Raw genomic sequence first — 26,722 nt, 5'->3', positions numbered from 1 at the left:
TCAAGAAACAGAATCAAGAGCAGCAAAATGTAGATGATCAGCCCTAAAGTTCAAATAGTAAATTTTAACAGTGACTAAATACTTACTACAGACCACTTATTCACAATCTGTAGCTCAAGTGTACTTGTAAAATATATAGAAACACTTGTGAATAATGAATAGATATGTTAAATACATATATTAAATATATAAAAATTATAGGGTTTTTTCCATTGCCAAACACTTGGGAACATCATTATCTCTGAAAGATATTTTCTGCAACAATCTAGATACTCTACCTGTCAATTTATTTGGAACTATCTCTGCACTATCTTACGTTAGAAACTAAAATATCAATCTGAATTCATAGACCATTCAAGAGAAAGGAGCACTGAAGTCAAATAGTGCCTAAGGTATAAATATTTTTCATGTAAAGTCATAAAATAATTTTGTCTCAATCCTTAAGTATAAAAAAAGACAGGAAGAAATTACCAAAAATCAACAAGCCATGTAGGAGTTTTTGCTACATTTCAAAATAAATGTAGATGATTACGAAGCTAAATCTCTTTAAAAATCATGCAAATATGGCTCCCTACTTCTTTAGGGTCCAGAATGGAACTTGATGGCTGAAATGGTTCAGAAAATTGCAAATTCTCTTCCTCAAAAACAATGGTTGTCTTATAATACATTATTTTTATTTTAGAGAGGGGTGTTTCATTCAGATAGAAAACAGCACCAGTCCCAACCCTTGATGGGATGGGATGAAAACATCACAGTCTGCATCCCTACTAACTTAGGCCATAGTATTAAAGTAAGCATTTGGTTCCCAGGATGAAGTGTGAGAAACCCTTGATCATTTTTATTTTAAAATAATTCAGGATCCTTTGAGGTTGAATTTTCTTGTATTGTACTCAGCTGAACTTCAGTAAAAGGAAAATAATATAAAAATTAGTCTACTAGTAGTAGTAGACTGTCAATAAGTACACAAATCTAGCAAATTCAAAGCTTTTATAAAAGACATCTGCTGGTCAGACAGATGCACAGGTCACACACAAACTGTGAAACTGCTCAAAATTCCCAAGCTAGAATATATCTGCACCAATCTATCCATGTGCACTACAGAGAATACTTCCATGTAGGAGCAGGTGGATCACAGTTTTATCACAGCAACAACAACAACAAAAAAACAGTCACAAAATAATTGCTGTCTTTTTTCTCTCAAATCTAAAACTGTATCTGGGCTACTCATCTTCATGAATGCATTGTAAGATGTAGCAGGAATGCTTGCCTGAGTTTGATGCTCGTTTAAAGTTTCTTCCTGTTCAGAGCAATAGAAAGAAAACTGTTTTTTTCTCTGCTGATTTAGAGTATTATACTCATGTTATGGTGATAATGACCCTTGTCCCCAACAAGTAAATGTGAGTGCCTTTTCTGAAATGGAAATCCAAATGTCTAGAGTGATGGTTCTCTCTATAAAGTTCTAAGAACAGGCATGGGGTTTCACGGCCTAGTAAATTAAATATTTTTCCTTTGTTCATTTCATTAATTATTTTTAATACCTCAAAAGGTGTCCAGTTTAAGCTTCAGAATACTGTTGTCTTAAACACATATTTAAATTTGACTCTGCTCAGAGAGGTCCATATCAGGCTATCCCAAGACCTCAGTGGTTGTATTCCTAACAGCAAAAGAAGTGCATGAGTTTATCAGTCACTTCAGCAAAGTAATTCAGCCTTCAAACAGACATTTTCCACTCCTCCTCCATCTGCAGATGTTGGTTGGGTGCAGCTCTAAGAGTGTGAGAGCAGAGTTCTTACCCTGGGTTCCAATTTGGATAGTTACCTAAATAAAATGTGTTCTCTGTTTATAGATATCCTTTCCAGTCTTAATTCACCTGCCCTATTTGGGGACCAGGACACAGTAATGAAAGCCATTCAGGAGGCCCGAAAAATGAGAGAGCAAATCCAAAGGGAACAGCAGCAGCAACAGCAGCCTCATGGTGTTGATGGAAAATTGCCCTCCATGAATAACATGGGTCTAAACAACTGCAGGAATGAAAAGGTAATGTCTGCCATTTCCCCACAGACTGTCACTCACTCCTCTCTTCCTGGCAAAATGCTTTTTATTTTTATATGAAATTTCTTTTTAGAGCTTTTAGCCATCCCTGGTTTCATACAAAATACACCTTGTCACCTCGCAGTGCTGTGCCACAAACTTCTCTGGGTTTACCTGAGAGCATTCACATCCACAGTCCTGTGCACACCTGTGACAGAGCTGTAAGTGTGCACACAGAAACATGGAAACAGGGCTGGTTGAAGCCTCCACTGTTTGTGGTCACTGGATTTTGAATTGTGCTTTTGAGAATGGCTGGATTGATGAATATGGCTAAAAGGCCAGTTCTCTCCTGGCATCATTATTACAATGCCAGTGTATGAATTGAGTGTGCTTGAATCTGTGGTTCAGGTGCGATGAAGTACCTCGGCTCAAAGCAGTTGCTTTTAGCTCTCAGTTCAGTGGGAAATTAGAGATAAAACATTCTTTGTTGACTCTCCAATGTGAATCACTGAAATGAGGAGGCACACTAGAGTAAAAGGGTAAATGAGAAAAAGTATTGGGATAACAGGACCAGCACTGGACTGAGCAGGACATGATCCAGCTTACAAAATAGCAACCTGGCATCATCTGTGAAAGGTAAGGAAGAGTTTCTATCACACTTTAAGGACCCATCAGAGGACAAAGAAGACTCTTGGAAAATCCCCTAAACCTGTGTGTTGTCCCATTCTGTGGCCTTTTGAGGTGTTCAGGGTCTGCTCCAGCAGCAGGTCTCTCTGCATGTACACCAGGGCAAGACAGCAGAGCATCTGGTAACTGGCTGAGGTAAAAGGCAGCCCTGTGGATGGGGAATGCCTCTGTTGGTTTCCCTAGAGGTGCCACCTGCTGCAGAAAATACAGCACACAAGTGATTTTTCACCACTGACACAAGGTCAGTTAGAGACCACAATACTTATTCCAGTCAACTAGGAAAGGAAAAGCATTATCCCGGTAATCACTAAAGCTTTGGCCAATAGAATGGTTATGATGCTATTTAGTAATGAATGGAAAGAAAACTGGCACATTAATTAGCCTATAGAGCAAGCAGTGTTTCAGACTATTTGTTAAAGCACTCCAGAACAGCAGGTACCCTCAATGCCTACAAAAATTCTGTGATTCTCTATATCAGAAGGCAGGGTTGGTTCTTTGCTTCTTGGGTGAGGGAGGGAAGATTATATTGCAGCCCAAAGACTAACAGGAGTTTTGAGTATAAGACTCAGCAGAATATTCACTGCTACTTAAATAATGAATTTGATAATATTCTGATCTTTTCTCAGCCCACAAGGGAATGCTTGGGTGAGTGCTTTGTAGCAAGGCACAGAAAGACAAAGAAACTTCATAAACAGACTCATGAAAGATGGATACACACCTTTTAATTACATTTTATATTTTTGCTTGGTAGTTTCTTTACAGCACTCAAAACAAGTAGTTAAAAAAGGCTGGTAAAAATGTTGCCACACAGGATAAACAATGCTTTTCCAAGTCAGACTCAGTGTCTAATAAATATATATGTCTGCTAGCATAGGTTTAAAAGTCATACTTGAAAACCTCATTTAATACAATTCGATATTATTAAAAATACAGGATGATCAAGCAGGCTGTATTCAAACACTGTAATTGTAAACTCAGTGTTTGTATTAAGTAATCAAGAGGCAGGATACTAAAGCCCAGGTTATAAAAATAAAAAAAAATGTCACATACATGATCAGTGCTAAGAGTTTATAAATTATGCTTATTTTAAAATTTATTTTATGAGTTTCAGTGGCTTGACATTTAAAAAATATCTAATATGCTATAAGGGCTATTAAAAGAATTCTTAACATTTGATTTCACTTTGAAAAATAAGTATAAAAATGACATCCACTTAGTTATTGAGTCTCTTCTCTGCATATTTTCAGTATCATGTTTATGTCTTGTATTCGATATCAAGTTCTTATTTCATCTTTCACCCTTTAAAGTGGAGTCAGTAAATATTTCAGTGAATAATCTGAAATTTCTATTTTGTGCCGGTTACCAGCAATACACAGATTGATGCACAGTTTCCAGATTGATGTTATACATCAGGCAGTCTGAGCAAAAAAAATATTTCTTTTACTTGCAAATATAGCAGAGTGAATTGGAACTCTTTAACAGATGCAAACAACATCATTCTCATTTTTGTGAGGAGACTTTTCATGGTAGCACTTGCAACTTTTAAAACCTCCGAATAAAACAGCAGCAGGCAAATCTGTTGTTCAGTCTCTTAGTGACCCTATGCAGTCCTGCTGGGTTTATTTATTGCAGCAGGCACTACAGAACCATCAAGGCAGGAAAAGCTTGTAGGATATGCTCTGGTTTTACCTTTGGTGTGCTGGTCTGTTATCCTCACCCCACAGATGTGAGGAAAGGCAGGGGTGGCAAAAGAACAGGATATAAATCAGTCATTTTCGGTGATGGTGCATCCCCACTCTTATGCCGGAGAAAATAAAAGTATTAATTCGGTCATGAATACTAAGAAAATGTATTTATATTTTATAACAAGTATAAAATACATTAAAACCAGAGGAATCCTTTGCACAAACAGAATCCTAGAACACTTTTCTTTCCCCCTTCACCCTCTGCCTTTCAATTTTTACATTATGATATACTTTTTTTACTCTAAAAATGATGGGCAGGATGATTCAAATGGAGGTGGGGGAGCAGGAATGCTAGATTACTTCAATTAGAGAAATATAATTTTGAAATAATTGTATGCCAAGAAAACTGCATATAGTTTCTGTCATAATCCCAGTGAAGCTTTGATAACAGTTGCAATTTTGGATAGGTTTCTTTTGAAGAATCAGAACCCTGTGTTTTCAGGACCAAACTCTCAGAAATCAGCTTCAGGTAATTAGACTTGTAGAAATGAGTAGCTGGAAGCTGGCACCAGAAAAAGATGACAAATTAATTGCCTGCAGCTGGTTTAAAAAAGCTATTGAGTTCTGGTCAGTTACTGGTCTTCAAGTTCAGATAGTTGGTAATAGTTTGTTGTGCAAATGATTGAGCTCACAAAATTATGTACATAACTTCAAAGCCTGGGCTTAGGCCTTTTTGAAAATGTGTCATTTAAGTCTCAGAAAGCTTTGTATTTGGTTACAGACACAGAATTGAAAATTGCTTGTGTTCATATTCTGCTGTTCAAAAAAAAAAGAAAAAAAAAATCTACAAAGCTTTCAAAGTGCTCACAGAGATTCACTCATCAGAAAGACCAAAACAAAAACATCCAACACTCTGGGACAGCCCAACTTTGTCATTTGCCAAAGCATTAGGGTTACAGTTCTGAGATGATAGCATCCTGTGGAGTTGGGTTTGTGTGCTGTCATGGGTTAGGACAGGGAGGTAAGCACCATGCAGCCTGGGATGGGGAGGAGAGTCAGAAGGGTAAAGTTAGAAAATTTGTGGGATATTTAGTAGAGTTTGATAAGTATAGCAAAAGCTGTGCATGTAAGCAAATTAAAAAAGGGAATTAATTGACTACTGCCCATTGCTAGGCAGATGTTTAGCCATTCCCAGGAAAGCAGGGCTGCAGAACAAATAAGTTACACGGGAGGACAAATGCCCAAACTCCAACCATTTCCCTTTCCTCATTCTTCCCCAGATTTTATTGCTGAGTCTGATGGTGTGGGATATTCCTTTGGCCAGCTGGGGTTACCTGGCCTGGCTCTGTCTCCCTCTGAGTGCTTGGTACACCCCCAGCCTCCTCTCTGGCAGAGCAGCCTCAAAATCAGGCCTTGCTCTAGAAGTCCAGTTGGGCAATGGGTGAAACATCCCTGTGTTATCCAGCACTGTTTTGGTCACAAATCCAAAACTCAGTGGCATGTGAACTAAGTTTAGCTCTGAGCCTAGACCAGTACAATGCACATGAGGTAAAAAAAAAAAAAAATAAAAAAAAAAATTATAAATGAAATTACTATAACAGAGTTGAATTTTTCAGCTCTGCCTCAGGTGGAGTAAAAACCTCAAGTGTGGTCTGACCGAGGAAAGGGAAGAGTAATGGTGTCTGTCATATTACAGAGCAAACAGCAACACTGGGCAAGGGGAGAGAGTTAGGAAAAAGAGGAAACAGTACCCAGAGCTTTTACCATGTGATAGAAGCAAAAGTAAAATCAGACCAAAAATTCATCTTTGTTTAGAGGATGCGACTTTTTCCAGTCAAGGCATGTTCACCGTCAACAAAAAAGAGTACTTACACAAAATCTGCATTGCTTCAGCTGCTTGTATTTATTTTAGTATTTCAAACTACCGTCATTGCCTAGAAGATTTGCTTTGATTTAAGGCTTTAAATGAATCTGAAAATGTTATATAATTTATAAGATAACTGACATTATTTTAACAAGAATCAGATCCTATCTTTTTTGTACATAAAGCAGGAAAATGCTGACAAAAATGCTTCAGAAAATTTTAGTATAAAAAATATAGGTAGAACTGGGATTGGGGAAACATCTATGAAATCAAGATGGGATAAATACAAAATCAATTACCATAACATGTTTGTATCCCCACATCCCCATTTACTTACCACGAAGCACATTCACTGAGATCTGAGAGTAAGCAGAATTGTATGTAACATTTTTATGTTTATATTCTATTCTTACTCTTTTGTAGATTTTCAGACAACTGTGTATTTGCAGTAGGAAAGTAGAATTAGACCCCAAAATAAATTACATGAGTCATTGCCTACTTCCTGGGAATTATGGTACTTTAGCACCTCTTCTAATGAGCCTTTTATTCCTTTCTTATCTCTAAATCAAAGTTTCACAAGTTGAATCCACGTAATTTATCCTAATATAGACCACAGTTTGTATGCAAAGTGTGTACATTCTTAAGAACGTGCATTATTCACCCCTGGAGATATTACAGTCTATTGATCAAATCCATATTTAGGCACTTGGATTGGACTTGATAAGCCATAACGACCCCTTTGGAGGTGTTACGCTCTGCTGTATTTAGGGACTGTTAAGTATGTGGATTATTGAGACAATAGAGTGTAACAACTCCTCTGGAGGCGTTACACTTCATCATGTACATGAAGCTCCTGCACACAACTACAAGCTTGTACAAAAACACTTCAGGAAGTCTTTGTAGGAGAAGTCACTAGTCATGCATGATCTCCTTTTGGCTGCCTACAGCCCTGCAATGGCTCCAGCTCTGTGCTGTTTTCTTTTTCCTTTTTTTCTTTTTCCTAAAGGCAAGTAATGCTGCATTATGCTGCCATCGTGGTGGTATTTTTATTTTTTCCTTTTTTTTTTTTCCCCCCCCCCAGCTTTTTTCTCCCTATACATTCAGCATCAGAGACAGAACAACTGCAGTGGAAGGAGTCACACTGTCTCTTCTGCCTGTGCAGGAGATTTCTCAGACAGTCTCAGAGGATCACTTTGTTACAAGCATCCTTGCTCTTAGTGAATTCTCAACTCTGTTAAAAAACCCCAAACACATAGTTAAGCAAATGCTTTTTCAGTTCATTCTGCTTGCAATTCTCTTTTTCCTTTTACTGAAAGGAGTCCTGACTACCCTTAATTTTGGAACATGAATTAATTGGTCATAAGGGTCTTATGGATTTCTTATAAATCTTTATGAATATGTGGTTTACATTTGCAGGTAATGATGTATTCTCATTCCCTTTTTTCTTTTAAGAAAAACTTCTATTTTCTTTTTTTTCCCCTTTTGTTTGTTTTAGCAGACTATTGATACTTAGCAAATAAGATGTCAATGCTTATATTTGAGGCTGCAGTCAGACATGACAGAAACTGTAAGCATTTTCAAGTAGATCCTTATTTCTGTTGGTTAAACCTTTGTTCTACTTGTAATTAAAGGATGAGTATCTAAAAATTAGGAAAGAAAAAAAAAAGGATAGCAATAACAGCAGCAGATGATTAGTTTTACAAAGTTAATTACTTGTTCTATGTTATTTGCTCCAGTCATTGTAAAAAGTTCTCACTGGTCTCACTGTAACTTCAGAAAGGTCCTCCCCCCCAGCTTACACTTAGGTATAATGTAGTTTAAGTATTTAGATCCTATAATAAAAAATCTAGAACTTTATAGAAAGGGAAAAAAGAAAGACATTGATTTACTTGAGGAACTGTTAGTGTGGTCTCACTTTCTTGCAAGAATATAGGCAATTTATTCAACTCAGTGGGAGTGTATTCCATCTGTCTAATGAAGACTCTGATTTCTACAAAGAGACACTGCAAAGTGTTTTTTCCTGAGTACGTCATCCTGCTCAAACCTTTCCCTGGGGACTTGCTGGGACGTGGAAGGACACGCTGCATAGAGACAACCTCTTTGCAGATCCATCATTTTAGAACAGATAAGTGACAGGTCTAAGTTAAACGTCCTGGAATAGCGAAAAGTTTCAAACACAAATCCCAGCAGTCCTCAGAGTTCTTAAAAAACAAATGTCCTTTATACTTGACTGTGAATCTGCTCAATTTAGTAATCTACTTGTGGCTGTACATAATATATGTAAGCTATAACTTTTTTTTTTTTTTACATTGGGTGTTCAAAATTAATTTCCTAAAGCCATATTTGGACATCAGTATTTTTAATCTGAAAAATCTGTATTTAAAAAAAAAAAAAAAAAAAAACACAAAAAAAACCAACAACAACAAAAAAACCAAAACAAAACCAAAAAAACCTCCAGTTTGTTCCAGAATTTTTTAAACTGCAATAATTTTGCAATTTCTTTCTTAGGCTCAGGGCTTATCCTAGCTACATAAACACGTGTCTTCATTTTATACCCATTGTAATATTTCCTTAATAATTTTGAAAGGAAAATAGTGACTCAAGTAAAAATTTTTTGAAGTGGCTGCAATGCAGGAGTCTAAGTCCCACTGAACTAGCTCTGAAAATTTTACCCCAAGGCAAACAAGCAGATTTGTGGCTGCATACACAGTAACAGTCTATTTTCAGTGGAATTCAGCAGTCTTGTATCCTTCTCCAGCTCCTTTTATGATAATTTGGACAATTCAGAATTTCAGCTGATGTAATACTGCCCCCTTTTATTAGAACTGGAAAACATGTTGGACCTCAAACATTTAGATTTTTAGCTGGAGAAATTCTGTTTATTTATGCTGTTGCTTCCAATATTTGAATTTTCATGCCAAGATAAGATAAAGGCTGACATCCGTATGCATTTATAACAATGAATGAGGGAAAAATAGCAATGATTCCAAGCAACATATTTGTTCAGGGTGTATTGTGTGTGTTATGACTGGACTTCCTAGGCAGAATATCCTTCAGGGAATTCCCTGCTATTTTTTTAAGAAGTTCAAGGTGTAGATGATTTCTGCTTTTGTATGAACGTCATATGCGTTTGAATTGGTTTTCTAAGTGTATTTAGGGGCACACTGAGTGTTGTTATTTTTGTTTTTCTTTTGTGAGTTCTGATCAGGAATTAGATGCATTTTTGAATAGACGGATGGTTTTAGTATCTTTCAGACACGAGCAAGTATTGCAATGGATTTATGCTTTGCAACTAGAACTTGCAGTGTAATTTCAATTAAATTCAAAGCAGAGCTTCTTAGGAAGAAAAAAAAAAATCCCTATGTCTCCAACCATATCTTTTAAGCAGAAATGTTTCAATCATAAACTAAGAAGGAAAGCAACTAACCTGACTTTGGATATAACCCTGAAGCCTGTAATGTATCACCAGCTTTGTGGGAAACAAAAACAGTTCAGACATTGTACCCGTACTTAGAGAAGTGTTTTATCGGATCTGTATCTGTGTAGTGAGAAAGGTGATGGGAGCTGTAGCTGCTCATGCACAGAGGGGTCAAACCCAGCCATAACATTGGTGCTCAGGTTATAAGAGTTATGGGAGGAAAATACCAGCGCTAACATCAGCCTCTGCAGAAGAACACAGCCCCATTATCAAGGCCAGGTTTGTAATGGGAACCAGGTGCAGAAGGCTGTGGGTATGAAACCTTGTCAAGTCTGTTCCTCCAACCCCAGAGATAGAAATATTAAAGCTGCTCATGAATCGTTAACTTTGTCTGGGGGTGAGGTAGGATGCAGCTTCTAATTGATCACATGCTCTTGCTGAAATGCTATTTACACCTGTGTGTAGCCACACTCGTGCCTATTGATGCACCTACCAAATTATTTTTTTTTTTTTTTTAGGCTGACTTTGTATGCTGTGTGTAGAAAGACATACAAATAATGTGTTTGAAATTTGCACATTAAAAATACATGCTCGCTGAAACTGTGGAACTGACAGGGAAAAGACAAAAAGAAACAGTGCAAAATCTCTGGCATATGTAGGTCATCTAAATTTGCAGATAATTTAGCTTTGGTGACAGCTTATGGATCCCGTTTACACCTATAGAAGAATTTTCTGTGCAACCTTTTTTTAAACCTTTTACTCAATTACCTTACTTTCCAAAATTGTCTTTATAACATTGATAGTTTCTGAATTTCCGTTCCAATGCATTAGATGTACAGTGAAATTCTTAGCCCCTCAAGTCATGTAGAGGCTGATTAAAATAAAATCTAAATTATTTTCTCTATCTATTAAATTATCAAAATTATTTGAGTGAAAAATATGCAATCTTTGCAAACTATAAATCACAAAAATTTTACAGGACCATAAATTGAAAAAAAAAGGTTTTACCACCCCAATGGTGATGTACATTTATAAGAAAATAAGAGAGAACATATTTAGACATAAGCAACCTCTACATACACATATATAGAGAGGCACACATATGTATACACAAGAACACACACACCCTGCAGAGGGTCAAAACTTCCCATATTAGGTGCACTTTTAAAGTTTTTCATGCCTTTAATTCAATGCCAAGAGCACATGGTAACAAAATGCTCTTTTCAGGAGAGAAACCAGCACAAACTTTTGGTATCAAGAGCTGTTTTTACACTTGAATATTGGCTGCTAAAGGTTTAGCCACTGCCTGTGCTTAACAGTATTCTTGCTGAACACAGCTAAGATTTTTTATTTATGTTGTCAGGACTACTCGAAGAGGTTGTCTAACTTCAGGGTTTAGACCAAATTATTAATAGTGTTAATTAGAGTGATGATGATAATTGTAATAAGGGGGACTTGTCCCCTTTCTTCTATTGCCTTTCAAGTTCAAGAAAAAATGCCAAATACACTACTTTTTCCCTTGCATGGGGTAGCTCATGTGAAAAGGATACAAACTTTGCCCCATTTTGGTCTTCTCCCTTAAATTTTGGAGCAACTGAAAATTCAAAAGGAACAGAATTAGATTGAAACATGTCTCAGGGATGTGTTGAAAAATTTGCACAAACCAACAAGGATATTTTTTTCCAAAAGATGATGTTCTGCCATGAAGGATAGTGTCTTTCTGATGACTGTAACAGCATAATGATCTTCTTATATACAATACATTTCCCAAGCTATTCAGGAGAATTTACAGATATATACTGAAATTTATTCTGTGGTTTTTATGATGCTTCTCCACAAAACAATAAAGATAGGTTGAAAATTATTGTTCAAGCATAAATTTGCTGGAACAGGAATATATCCATTGATTTAAATTGTGGGTCAGAATGGCAGCTGCACAATCCTATCATATCACTGCCTCAATTGTCCTGAGAAGTACAGAATATATTTGCATATTATTTCACACTTAGATACAAGCAAAGGCATCCGCAAAAGTTACTGCCATTTTTTTCCAGGCTCTGTGTATTCCTCTAAGCAAATTTGCTACACCAAATGCATTGCCAATATAACTCTCATATATCTGCAGCAGATAAAGTACAGCAAGGATAAATTTGGATTGCTTTCCCTGATACTTCATTACTTTCTAAAATTAAAAATGTCTCCCGTTTCTCAAGTGTCATTAGGCTGCATCAATAGGTATGATAAATGCAAATACACTCCCTGTTGTTTAAGGATAAGCTGCCTGTTTGTGGGATTATACAATACTTTTTGCTGGCTTAACTGCTCTGCTTCAATCAAAAGAATGAACATGCTAACAGGTAAAATTGTCTTCTTTTATCTCGTGAAAAGACTTGAGCCAATAATGGGAAACAATGTTTGCAAGTGTTTGTTTGAAATCTGATTAATGGAATCTGACTATGCTTAGTCCTTGCTTTGTTTCTTTTCACAAATATTCATGCAAACAGGGTTTTATTTCTAGGTTTTATTTCTGTATTTACATATGAACACGGACATTTGTGCACAATTAGGTTTTTGCACTTTATGCCCAAATTGCTCAACTCCTCTTAGTAAGAAATGGGGGCTTTGATGCAGCACCCACTGACCAAATGAGGAATACACTATCAGGGAGATCTTCCAGCCCTTGAGAGAGGGTCAATGCTAATTATAGATCTTTACAGCAGCTCCCTGAACTCTGCAGCAATTTAATCTAGGGCTGCTGAAGGCCTTGCTGCACTATCCCTTACCATTGCCATCTTTTTCCTACCAGTGGTATGCCAGAGGCAGATTCACTGGTTTTTCTGTGGCATTGAGTTTTGGATGCAGGAGCTGATAAATTGAAGTAAAACCTTTTTATTACCTAGGAGGTCTTTGAGCTGAGAGATTTCCCAGTTGCCTTTTTTTTTTTTTTCCCAGGTAATTTAAGGCAAAGTTGCATTATCACTGAGTCAGGTACTGAAAACAATGTCATTTGTCTTGGGTGACCAACTACAGCATAAATCAGAAACAGGAAACCATTGAGCATTTAAGTGCATAGTTCATGCAGAGCTTTAAAAAGTTGGATTGTTAAAACACTCATACATGTAGAGAAATCACTGAACCTCTGGGGGTAGTTTGAAAAGATAAGAAATACTCTAATTTCTGGATAAAATGTTCACTGCACATAGCTTGTTCATCTCTAGTCACATAATGCTAACTCCACAAACAGATCTATCTCAATTGGAAATGGGTAACAGGGTAATAAATGATTCTCAACATCAGATTGCTCATATTAAAATCTTGTTCAAGTCATAGTAAGCTGTTATAACACTACTTAAAACCTGAAGTATGCCTAACCCACAAGCTGAAATTGCCCAGCTTACATCCTGAAAATCTACAGACAACATTAATTTCCTACTATTCCCCTTTTATGCCTGTGGCCTCTAACATGTTGCAAATGCTTCTATAAGAAAGGCTAGAAAAACATATCAAATTTCTGTTCTATTCCACTTGCTGACATTCATTAACTGAGGGAGAACATTGAGACATGGTTTTGGAAAGATCTCCTCTCTACCTCCACCCGTTCCAAAGCAATTTATTAAACAGCCAGTAAGAGAAGTGGACACTTGTGGTTTAATGTCAGACCTGTGTTGATCAGTAGCTGGGTGCATGATTTCACTGTTATCTTGCCAAGGGCTTCTTGAGACAGCAGACAATGTGAGCATTCCTGTCTCCCTGCCTTTTTCTTTGCATCCGATTTCAATTGTGAAGTAACAATTTCATTCTATGCCTCCTGTTTGGATGAACTGTCTTTTTACATACATAGAGAATCTTGATTTGTGCATCCCACTTTTTCCATTTCTAAAACACAGGAGCAGTCTTTGCTGTATTTTGGATGCTGGTACATTTTACTTTGCATTCTGTTTAGAAGCCATCATTTGGGAGGATGTGCATTAGAGCTGTATACAAAGTGAGTCACTGACACATCGTGTACTGTAAAACTTCTTGGTCTGTCAGAGGTTCTGCAGTTTGCCAAAATGTATTCAGCTGCCAGCTCCCTGCCAGAATTCTGTTCCTCAAGCTCTTGAATACTATGAATAAGATTAGGTTGTATGGCTGCACTCTTCCTCCCCAGGGATTCCCCTTTATCAAGGGATTACCTGCAGGACCTTTGCTTAACTCCTGTGTTTTATTCTCCGGTATCGCACTACAGATCACACTGTATCATTGCAGGGTCTCATTGAGGAAGTGTATGCCAACACTTAGGGCTTCCATTCAGGAAGAACCCAAAACTTAGAAATGCAAGGAAGACCTCTTCCTGTAGGTTTGCTCCCACCCTCTTTCATGCAGGGTTTATTTTTCCTCTTTCACTGCAAGGAACAGCCTGAATTAGAATGTTCCCAGTTATAAACTGGCCCTATATACACTGGGATGCCCGACAGTGTTTGCAATAACCAGCACACTGTGTTGTGCAGGATATCTGTTCCATTTGGTCCAAAAGCCATCCATATTTTATCAGGATGTACTCACTAGCATGGATAAGCAAAAGGAATGAACTACAGTGTGGGAAATTCATAGTGCATGTGTGAGTTATTCTACAGGAGAATGTAATGAAGTGTACTCCTTGCTTAGTTTTGGAAATCACACCAAGTGATTTCCCTTTTTCCCCACCCGTGCCATGTTACTGCAGTTACCATATGTGTTATAAGAACATAAAGAATCCAGTTAAAAGGGCAAAGAAAGCATCCACTTTCCTGGTTCTGTCCCTAATTAATGTAAAGCTTTTGCTATGGAAAGGATGTAATGCAGCACATGTACCTCTGAATTAGGGACTGCATTTATTAATCATCCTTCAACTGTTATGAGAGCCCAGTGCTGCAGTATTAGGAATGCTCCCAGTGTGGTGCAGACCATGGTTTAGGTAGTGGAAGTCTCTATCACTCTCTCATGACAAGGCAGAGGGGGTAATTTCTTGCAGTGATTGCAGTGATCTGCTACTTTGTGTTGCCTCTCCTTTTCTCCCTGCTGCTACTCTTCCCTGTTGCTTAACTTCACCCTGCTTTTGCTGGGGCTCTTGTAGGATCTTATGAAAACAGCACCTTCATTGCTGTTGTGTGTCACATCTTAATTAATTAATAGGACAGCACACAATTTCCTCATTAGAATTTCCACTAACTTCTCATGCTGTGAAGAGATAGTGTTATTTCACCTCCTTTTGTTATTTTATGGGTATATTCTCTATACAGCTGCATTCTTGTTGCTAAATCCGCCTTGGATTTGACTTCACAAGTAAGCTAAATGCTGACCATTTTCCATAAGCAAAATACACAATTTATCACATTTTTGATTTCTGGGGGCAGCAAAGGAATGGAGATAAAATTGAAAACTTCATTGTGAGTTATCAGTCACATTTTTTTCTTTAATAATTCTATTTTGTAACTGATGACAGAACTCATTTAGGATCAGACAATTTTAGGCTGTGCTTTGATACAAACCCAAGCAGTTATAGCTCCTGAGATGAAGATCTTTAATAGATTTGAAAGGCAAGAGCTATCTCTGTCTAGTGTGTTGCCTCTCCAGTATAAAGAGGTTCTCAGCAACTTCAGCTGCAGCTTGCTGCCTGCTCAAGGGCTGAACTATTTGAGCAATTCTGCTGTAAAAGCTGAAAAGGCTTTGAAAACAAAAGCTTCCCCTTTTGTTAAACTGAAACATTTCACTGTTTGATTTTTCATCCTGACCCTACCAATATCTGATTCAGAAGTTTTAAAGTATTGTGGACTGTTTGTGGGGACCAGCAGGTCAGGAGGTGAGGAATGGGACAGAACCTGACTCCTGCATACCATGTCCCTGAAAATGCACTTTGAATGTGTTGCAGGATAGAAAATAAGAGTGATAAGAGTGAAGGAGAGCACAGATAGGAATGTGAAGATGCTATAGTTTAAATGGTGGATTTACAACCAGATAGTTCCAGAGTATATAGCTCTTTCCTTATTTTTGGCATCATCCCTCTCAGTTCTCCCAATATATGTAATCATTTGAAATTCCTCTTAAGTCTCTGTTTCTAAACCCTAAGAAGCAGCAAACCTGAGCCTTGCTGTTTGCATTCTTCTGATATCAAAGCCTCCTATCCCAGCGGGGCCCTTAGCCATAGGAGAGGTTTGAGGGAGGAGGAAGAGATGTTTTTCCTTCTCAGCTGCTGCACCAGATTGGAGGGTGGGGAGGGGAGAGGGAGCAGAGACAGTTTTTAATATTCAAAATGGAGGCTGGGATGTGGCTGCTGTCTGAGTCTGACATCGCTGCTGCTTGTCCCTGTTTCCCTTAGCTGAGGTGACAGTGGGGCTGGCTGGAGGGTGGAGGTTGGTACCCGATGATGAGGAGTGCCCATCCTCTCAGGGACTCAGGGAGAGCCTTGGTTGGCCTGTTTTTGCAGCAGCTTGTACCCCAGACATATCTTGTACTAAAAAGCTAGCAGTGCAAAGGTATTTTTCTTTACGTTAAAAAACCTGTTTTACAGATTTTCAGGAAGTATTTATTTTTTCTTCAAATTAGCTGAGCGGGAGAATTAGCTAAACAGAGATGGATTTAGAGATCAGCACAATGCAGCAAGATTAAAAAACCCTTTCCATCTGAATTAATGAATTTCAGACTGCTTTTCATAAACTAGTTTTTCAGAAGTCATCTGTGAAGCCTTGTATAAAGAATTTTTAAAGGTAACTTAATGGAATGGAGAAAAGGTTTAAAATTATCTACAGAGGCTGTTGCAGGAGATATTAAATATTGATTTATCTTGGAGTAAGGATCATACTAAAGAGTGAAGCTTGTAGTCAGATCAATTTATCTGGAATACAAACTCCATGGCTGTATTTAGTACAGTGTCAACATGAATCTTAAACAAGTAGATGTGAAAGGTTGATTATTTAATCTAAATCAACTGGCTTTCCAAATCTTCAATTAAAAAGGAAATCTGAACAGTTCAAACTGAACTACTTCTAAATTGTTCAGGTGGTTTATCTTAAAAACGCTTCCTTTAGTCAGTCATGTGTATCATAATGCTCCTCTGTGCATCTCATTGTAACTAGGAACAAAAATACACAGTCCAAGACTTCTCCAAATCTTCAGTTTTCAATACCTCAAACTTGAAATCCCAGTGTAAATAGTTCAAGTAATCTGGGAAATAACACTGCAAGAAATTTTCTGCTACATGCCAAGGTTTTGGTCATAATCTAAAAGTTGGCTCAGATTGTTCTTAACCACCTAGAACTGATTAGGCCCTGTTTTCAGGCATAAATAGATACCAGTATGCCAGCTAGTGGTACTGGCTAAAACATTTTTCAGTGTGCATTAGAGTACATAGGCCTCCAGTAGGAAATCCTTTATCCAAGTGCGACATTGAAGCAGGATGTCTCAGATAATTTAAGTGTTACATTTGCTTTTGTTTGTACTGTTTTCTTTAAACATATTCATTAGAAAAGAGCAGAGCCTTTAATGTTCCATGACTGAAAAATCCATCAAGCAGATTTATGGCAGGGGCAGTGTGGCATAACAGCCAGTGGACTGGCCTAATGTGCAGGAGTCCTGGGTTCAGCTCTCAGCTTAATCATTGACTTTCTGGGTAACCAGAAGATAATAATTTCCCCTCTCTGTGCCTGAAGATTCAGTTACCAACCTCCATTTTAGAATTATTTGGGTATTACTAATGAGCAGTGGTAAGTATTGCAATTGTCTACATATATCACAGTAAATAGCTCCAAAATACTGATTGCTTCCCCAGAATGGTATTGTTCTCTTTCCTGTGAGACAGAGCTATAAAACATGATCACAGTTATAAAGTGTACAAGTATACAAAGGAGCAAGGAAAGTATGAGGCAGGAAATTCCCTCTTACAGATTGTATTTATCCACAGAACAGCAAAGAATCTTCCACTGGAATGAGGTGCTGGAATGTTCCTTCAGTGAATTGCATGAACTTTTCCATATATGCCCACTAGAGTGGGTGAATAGGGATAGGGACAAAGAGAGAAAAAGGTGCATTTTAATTGCAGAGAGATGTAGTAGGACCCAGATTATGCTTATCCTGAAGATGAGGTCAAAAATAGGTCATAAGTGGGACATAAGTGGCTAATTTGTAGATGAAACCACTACTTTTGAAACACCCATTCAAGGTGGGTTGTTAAAGTATAAAAGCATTTTCTAAATTGTATTGTTGCCTAGAGCTGAAGAGTACTTAATGGATATCTTATCTGAAAAGTTGAGACAAATTTTTCAAGATAAAAACAAAAGAAGGTTTATAAAATAATTCTATTTTAAATGAAAAGCTAGAGAATGGATTTGTGCCAGTGGCATTAGTCACAGACTAGCAATGTTTTCTCTGTATATTGGAGCAGTAAAAACATATGATTTTTTCCACTCATACATAGGTAGGCATTTTGCATATAGGGTGGTTTCAGGTGCAAGAAACTCAGCAAGAGCTCCTGGATTTTTTGTGGAAAAAAAATACATAGCCTTCAGTTATCCTTTAAAGTCCTCTGACATTATTTTGATTCATAATTCCTTCGTGGAAGAGCTACTCCTCCTGAGACATGGAAAGCTCTCCCAGTTTCTAGGAAATACATATTTGAATGTCTTGCATTTGTATGTTGGATATCCCAAGGGGAGACTTCATCCTACTTTACTGGTTGCCTTTGTTGATGGTGGTTGTGGGTTGGTTTTTTTTTTTTTTTTTTTTTTTTTGTTTTGTTTTGTTTTGTTTTGTTTTGTTTTGTTTTGGTAAATGAGCAACCTGGTCTAATGGAAGGTATCCCTGCCCATGGCAGGGGTGTTAGAACTAGAACTAGATAATCTTTATGGTCTCTTTGAACCCAAACCATTCTCTGACTCTGTGAATTCATAGTCTCCATAAATCCAGTTTGAGCTGCTTTTTCCTTGAGTACAAGTTTTAAAAACATAAATTATGAATAACTTAGTTCTGATTGTGTTAGGGAGATCAGTAAGTAAATTTAGCAGTCTCATAGATGCAGAGTTATTCCTTTGCTTTGGCCAGGACATTGCTAATGCAAGGTCTTGTCTGCTCACATAGATCCCTATAGGACTGTGTTCTTGGCTGTCTATTGTTTTATTCTTAAACAAGAATAATTTTTTTACCTGAAGGCCTTCAACCTACCTGTCTCAAAGGGAAAAAAAAGAATAATCAGTAAGAAGAATAAAGCATCTTTTCGAGCCTGGAAAAAACTTGTTTAATTTTTATTCTCAGGTTCTGTGTAAGCATAAGAACTCCACACTTTGGCCCTGATTCAGTCATGTGCATTTAGTGCATTCTTCATACACTCCCCTGGAGTTAAATACTGATTATCCATGTCCTTGAGGCCTCTGTTGGACTGGGGTGAAAGTATTTGGCACCTTACAAGATTAAGGCCTATATGAGGCTGCAAGAATTTGCAACTCACTGTTTTGTTTTCTTTGTGGTTTGGTTTTTTTTTTTTCTTTTCCTAGTTGCATGAAGATTAAAGGCAGGAACTAGTTGAGGGGTACATTTATATTATCACAGGCATTACCTACATCATACTTGATATTGTAATCATGCAAACAGTAATCTTGCCTTCTTGACATAAACAGTAGGCAGCACCTTTTCCTGAGGCTGAAATAATCACAGAAAAACATGGCAGTGATGGAGGTACAAGAGACAAAACACTGCATAATGATGTTATTATCATTGTTCCATTGTCACCCATCCTTACACCTCAGTGATGTGATCCTTTTCTCTCTGAAGATAACAAAAGAGACCTGAGTCTAAACAGAGCAATGTATAAGCAGCAATCATAAAATGCAACCTTGAAAAAGTGTACTTAAAATGCTACCAAAAATCATCTTGATAAATACAGAAAAAGCCTACTTAATCTTTATATGCATGGTATGCAATTATATATTTACATCCAGCACAAGGCAAGGCATATACTTGAAAACAGTAGCATTTGGTGGGATTTTGCTAACTGCCTTGATTGCATTTCTAATTCTAAATATGAATATGAACATGAACATTTAAGCCCAAGTGTCTTTTGCATCTCCATTTTAAACTGCTTCAGGTGTGTTTCTGAACACAGGATGGAACAGGCAAGTCTAGAGGCTTGTGTTGTTCATGGAGGTAAACAAAAGGGGTGGGTACCCCCAGTGACTCATTTGTGATGTCTGGGGTTAGAGCTCTGTACTCCCAAATCCCTAACTGAGGATTTACCCTAATGGAGCTGCTCAAATCTACACTTACACTATGAAATACTATTCATGTTCAAAGATTGCTGTAATAAAATACAACTAGGTTTAGTCCTTTCATTGAAAAAATGCTGGGAAATAGAGTATTTGAAATATTTGCTTTTATACCTTCATAATTACTAGTTATGTGTCGAGTAGGAAAAGATGCATTTATTGAGATTTGGTAATTGATTATTGCATCATGTAGTCGATGCTCATCAGAGTTTTTCCAGCTTTACCCAATGGTGCCTAAAGCTCTGCCATGTGCTTTCATAATTTCTTATGTCCTGTTGAAATGATGGCATAGAAGTATTCATGAGAACATCATCTGTCTTTCTCATCGCTTTTATAGGTTTAAAATTAAACTTATAAACGCCTGTTTATAGCTGCTTAAATTTGCATACTATTCACAAAAGAACATCAGGTGGCTCCTGAAGATGTTTGACCAGTGACATGTGCACATGTCTGTCTGGATTTTTTTAAAGACCTTTATTGTCCCTGTGCCTGTGTGGATAGAAGCTGAAAGCAACAGCTTTGTGCTGTTGAGGTTTGCAGAACACCGCAATGAAATTGAAATTGGTTACTTCTCTTCTGCCTTTTTTTTTTTCCATTCCAAAAAAAATTGTTGTGCTGAACTTAGAATAGTTTTGCTGGTTATTTCACTGCTGTGGCTTCTTGCTAAAACTGAGTTTTCAGCCTGGAATATATTACGAGGTGATTAAGAGAGAAGAAGATTCACGGTTTTGAGCTAGTAACCAAATTCTGTTCTGATTCTAATGCATGAGAATACCTTCAATGAAATTTAGTCACAAGCATAAAAATCTAGGGAAACATGCAGATATATGTACAGAATCATAAAATTCTCTAAATTTGGTAAAAACATTTTTGTTCACTTTTATGGCATTTTAAAGGCTCCATTTTAAAATACTTGGTGAAATGAGGCCATAACCAACAAGGTCCAACCACTTGCTAAATTGAACTTAAATATACATGTACATTTACTCCTTTGTAATATTTAGCCTAGGAAAAATGCCTTTGTTTTTTCATATCCTTGCACGTTTATTCTTGTAAGTCGAATGTTAGAAATTTAAATGAATGTTCCAAAGGTCCACGAGTAGCTGTTGAATTGCTTCCATTAGTCACTTTACAGCACAGAAAAAAACCAAACCACAGTCCTGCTATTTCCTAGTAGAAGTGGATGTCAATCGTAATTTGTGTTTATTTTTGTCTGTCTCTCAAAAATGCACATGTATGTGTTTAATTAGAAGAAAATGTTGGGGTTTTTTTAATGGTTGCATTCAGATTCCTTCTAATTACAAGGTAGATTATAGATTTGATCTATACCATTTACCAGTTCTTCCTTAAATTTAGCGATGTTATAAAAGAAAATTAACTTCTCTCCCTAGAAGGCTCCCAGTTAATCATCTGTGGAGTTGGTCAGGAGGGAAGGGAGCAACAGAGAGGACGAGGGAATTTCTCTCAACAGTTGAACAGCTTACACTCTGGAACACAAGATTTGATTACCTTAGCATGTGCTACTACAAATGTTATTAACAGTCATAAAATTATCCAGCTTTTTTAGAAACAAGTGACAGGCCAAGCTTTGGACTCTTTCTGACCCCTGGCGAATTCTACAGCATTCACACAGAATTATTCAGAGTGTAAAGTAACTCCTTTTATTTGCTTTTCGTTTACCAGCTGCTAATTTAATTGATTGTCCCTCTGTTTTTGGAGGACTAGCTTCTCCTCAGTCTGTGGAGCGATTTTACAGTTTGTGTGATTTTTTTTCTTTTTTTGCTGTGGGTTGTTTTTTCTTTTTTAAATCTTTACCTTCTAGTGTAATCTTCACCTTCCGTGTGTAATTTTACTGTGGGCTGCTGCCTGAGTTTGCTGCTGAAACAAAGAGTTAATCAGCATGGTCTCAGATACTGCCATGCATCATGCCTTTGTACATGAATAAAAAGTTGGAAACCGCATGAAAGCAGTAGTTGGGTTACCACACAACTGGATATGCTTAAGTCTGAACGCTTCATAACTCTAACTACTGGGGAGTTGCAAACTTATAAATAACCTTGCAATTGGTTAAAACCATATTAAAACCATATGAACAAAGACATAAAGCATTTGGTTAAGGGGGCTCAGTAAATGCAGTAATCCTGTTGAAAGTAATCTAACCAGGGCAGATCCATAGCTTAGGAGTGCCTGCAAGAGTGGCAATAGTTATGGAGATGGCAATATTTCACATGCAGGAGGGCATAATATTCCCCTTAGGTGGAAATATTTGCGATCTGTTCTTTTTTCTTCTCTTTCAAAAAATAGTTTTGAATGGATAGACTTCCTACTAAAAGCAGGCTTCCATACACTGAAGTCTATAAACACCTCAGTGTCTGCTGAATGCTTCTGATAATCAGAGAATTAATTTAAATCCTTCTTTATGTTCAAGATCAAGATGGCTACTGCTCACACTAGCTGAGAAGATGATCTTGGAATTCTGATCCTTGAAATCAGGTTTCCAAAGTAATTGCTGAAAACAGTGTTTACAAGTAGGCTAGATGCATTGGCATTTACTTATCTGGGGATTTTTTTTTTCTTTTGTTTGGCTTTAGGCCATTGGTTTCTAGACTAGATTTTTTTCTATACACTAAATTTTGATGAAATTGCAATTCTCAATTTTGACTCCAGAACCTGGTTCTTAAAAGAAGTCTCCTAATTTGACAATCACTGTGAAATTCTGTTTCTGAACAACTTTGGAGTATCTTCTGCTTTTGATGGTCCTGCACATGTCACACTGTCACATGGAAGCCAGCTGAGGCTTGCCAGGCAGGCAAAGAAATTTTAGTGTAAATTCCCTGTTATCTGTTTTTAACCTCTTACTCTTCAGTTATGCTTTAAGATGGAAGAATATATTTAAAAGGGGACCTAGTGGCTTCTCTCTCCCCACATCTTTTCAAGCAAGCTGTTTGCTCTGAGGCACTGCAATGTGATGCAAATCTGTAGTCTGTCGCAGGGAGGCTGGTCCATGCTGTATGTTCAGCATGCAAAGATATTACTGGAACAGTTTATGAACAGCATAGGGGCCTTCAAAATCTGGAAGCAGCAGTATTTCAGGGTGAAAAATCACTCACTGTGCCTCTCTTGGTCCCTGAGATCATTGAATTCAGGTGTTTCACTTACAGAAAAAATAAAGGGCAGGTTGTGTCAACATCATAGATGTCAGCGTATCCTTCAGTCCTAAAACCTGTAAATCCTTGGAAAAGATACACCTTGTATCTTGTAATATCTTAAAATAACAGCATTCCTACAATAAGTTTGCCTGCTTTGCTAATTTAATTCCTCCGTTTTCTTGGAGCACCTCCTAGTGCTATGATATTGAAAATGAGTCCTGGGCATTCACCACAGTTCTGCAAAACCAAGGGCCGTGCTTTTAATTGTAACAATAGTGCCACTATTGTGTTTATCTCCTCTGCCATCCAAAGAATTCCTGCAGCTGCATGCCTGCACACCAGTAGGATGATTGACATTGTTGTAATAAGGTTAATGTTTAAACTTCCCACCCGTAATAACTAAAATATCCAGAGATAAGGCTGAAAGTCAATTTGTAATTATCCCTGCTGTGCCAAGACATTGCAAAAGATTCTAAGTGGAGGGTAATTTAACTTTTCAGTCCTAGCTGTTAAAAAGTAGTAAGAAGAAGGTGAAAAGCTTGGGGCATTTCTATCTTGAGTTTCCAGGGAGGGGGAAAATGGAGCTGTAATTCCTCCTTGTTCAAACTGGGAATAATTTTCTCTGTGTTCTGCTGAAAATGTCCTTTTTATGTTTTGAATACATTAAATTGTTTACTGTCCATGGTACATGAAGGGAACAGATCATAGTTAGCAAATAAGCTACTAGAACGTTTAGTATAGAATAATTCAATTGAAATACATTTCATACATAAAGACAACATGTGATAATTATTTGTAGTCATTCTAACTAAAGCACTGTCCTCAGAAGAAATAATATCCCTTCACTCATATGTTCTGTGGCTTCTGTGAATGACCCATATTAATTTGATTTCTAGAAACTGGCTCTTTAAATTGATGTTGGGTAAGTGCTTCCATGCTAGACTATTGAAATAAAGGTATTACATCATTGTCCAAACACGTCTACTTCAATAAAAGTATTTGTTTGCAAAAAAAAAAGATATATATTTTAAATCTTTTACACAACGATCAGCATGCATGCCATTTTCCATTTCAGGCTAAGCATACATTTCAGATGTGGAAAAAGCAAGCATGTTGAAATAATTTGAGGCATGGGTATAGTCAGATCAGTCTTGGTAATCCAGAAGGGAGGGGTGCCCAGTGTATTATTACGTTTCGTATATTATTTTTCAAGAGATGGATGCAATCAGTCATCTTCTCGCAGATGGTTTGAAAAAAAAAAATTGTCTCGCTGGCAAGTAAACTGTTATTTAAGTACACAATCCACGGTACTACAGAAACAGTTTTGCCAAACTTGTCCAAGTATTCTCACATCCTTAAAGATGGTATAAATATCATTTATGGCAAGCCGTTTACTTCAGACTATATGGAATGCCTTCCTGCTCCCCTGATCTAAGTGTCCCAGTTTGCATTATGGCCTTTATTGCTTCTGTTTGATGGAGTGATCAGTAAAAATTTAATGACACTATAAAATAATAAAAATGTCATTAATTTACCACGGATCCTGGATGCAGTGGTTGTAAAGTTACATTAATAAACAGAATATTTTTACAACAAAAAGCATTGTTACGTGGGAACGTATAAATAACACACATAAATTTAAGAGCAATTTTACTGTTAGCACACACATTATTATGGAATAGCCAATAAGTGTATAAAACATAGTATATAAAATTTTATGAAAATATACTGTGCACATCAAAAATTCAGCTTTTATCTAAGTGCAGAGAAAAGCCATTATTGTGTGCTTACTGTTTCATTGCTGTTCTTTCACAAGATCACAATTTTATATTTGTTTCTAGTCATTTGAAGTTTTCAGCCTTTTCCAAGGCAGGGGCTAAGGCTTCCTTTTGCTTTTACTCCCTGCTTCACTGAATCATCCTTTTTTACCTTCCACACGTGAAGAAAGAATTGATACTTTCTGGCAGAACGTGACGGAAAAGTTGCTAATTTAATGCAAAGCTAAAAATAATGCCAAAGGGGTTGAAAGGCTTGCTTGGCGACACTGGAAATAAGGGATAACTATCTAGCAGTCTATCTGTCATCACTGGGGCTGCTCCATCACTGACTGTGATAATATGTGAATATGATGGATGCCACAGCCTTGTGGCTCATAACATTTAACATTCATCAGCTCTCACTAACGGGGGCTTTATAATTTAAATATCTTTATTTAATATGCAACATCTACCTCATACATCATAATTTCAAAGCACTTAGAGAACCAACATTCCTGCAAGACAGTTGAGCAGACTTTAATTTTTTCAATAACTTTTACGTTTTCTGCATGTTTGTGACTGACAATGCATAAATAAGTGCCTAATCATATCACAGAATGGAAAATTAAGGTTTGGCTGCTAAGAAGGTTCTTTTTTCTCTCCTTTTTCTCATTTTGAAGAAAGGATTTATTTTTACTACGTGTTCCAAGTATGAAGAAGCACAAAGGATCTGATTTGGTATTGGGAAGTGCTTTCAGTTTCCTAATGCAAACTCCAACTCACTCTCTTGATCTTGTCATGAGAAAGGGTTGTCAGTGTCATATCCTAAAACTTTTTTGCTGAGAATTAAATGGAAAACCTTAAAGTAACCATACAGTATAAGCTCCATAGCCAGCAGAAAAAAAAATAAAAAAATAATAATAATAAAAAAAATCTGTTCAAAATAGGGGTCAAAAGTGCTATTCACAGGGGAGAAAACACCTGCACTGTCCATAGCAGTGCACTTTATTAAAACTCAAAAAAATTTTCTACTAATGGAGATTATTGGCAGCAATAGATGCAGTAGTTGATGTACATGTGTGCAGATGTAATGCATGTGTAGGTAACTTATTTGTTTCATGCCGCTGTGTATAACCATTTATTTTTAATGAAGATATGTCTTTTTTTTTTTTAAATCTAGGCATATGAAGTAGAGAATCAATCTTCCTCTCAGTCATACTAAGGGGAACGTGTATTTTTAAAAGATTTTTAGTCTATTTTCTATAGGATGAGTTCAACATGGGAGCAAAGACAAATCCCACTAAAAAGGGTTTGACCTTAGTGAGACAAGTTTCTTCTCTTATTATAAATGTCATATGAATTTGTTGTATTCCATGCAATTGTAAAGGCAGCTACTAGAAAAAAGCATTTTTACTATTGATGAAGATTTTCCTATTTTTTTAAGTTCTCTGAATTTGTGTAAAATTGATGCAAATACTGACCATTTTTTTTTTGTATTACTATGATGATAATTTTCAGTGAAAAAAGCAGGCAAAGGAATGAATTTAAAAGGCATTTCAAAGACCTAAATATATCTAGCTTTGTTAAAGCGGCTCATGAATTAGGAGGGGGTTATAAAATAACTATAAATACAGCTCCTTTGTTTGACAAGAGCAGGTATTTTTATGGCATAAGTGCTTTCATTTTAGTGTTTCTGAACCTTATCATGCAATTTTCCCTTTTCTCATTCCATGTCAAAATATTGATATTCTTGCAGAAACTTTTTTTTTTTTTCTTTTTGTAACAGAGTATTTTCTGGTAAAATCAAAGAGAATGAATGACTAGAAAGATATTCCAAATGTGCATATTGATATGTAGCTG

General features: G+C 36.9%; 1 protein-coding gene across 11 annotated transcripts in view; it reads left to right on the top strand.

Annotated features, from left to right (window-relative positions):
* SOX6 (SRY-box transcription factor 6) overlaps positions 1-26,722 on the top strand; it is a 369,253-nt gene that overhangs the window by 306,965 nt on the left and 35,566 nt on the right. For all 11 annotated transcript variants that reach the window (XM_066320815.1, XM_066320816.1, XM_066320822.1 and 8 more), the window contains one exon: positions 1,847-2,037. In XM_066320815.1, the coding sequence (XP_066176912.1) occupies positions 1,847-2,037 (191 nt within the window). The remainder of the gene's footprint in view (positions 1-1,846; positions 2,038-26,722) is intronic.

The sequence above is a fragment of the Sylvia atricapilla genome, chromosome 6, assembly GCF_009819655.1.
Source record: "Sylvia atricapilla isolate bSylAtr1 chromosome 6, bSylAtr1.pri, whole genome shotgun sequence".
NCBI classification, from domain to species: domain Eukaryota; kingdom Metazoa; phylum Chordata; class Aves; order Passeriformes; family Sylviidae; genus Sylvia; species Sylvia atricapilla.
The sequence above is the reverse complement of the archived record's forward strand: the minus strand, read 5'-3'. Positions and strand labels throughout refer to the sequence as shown.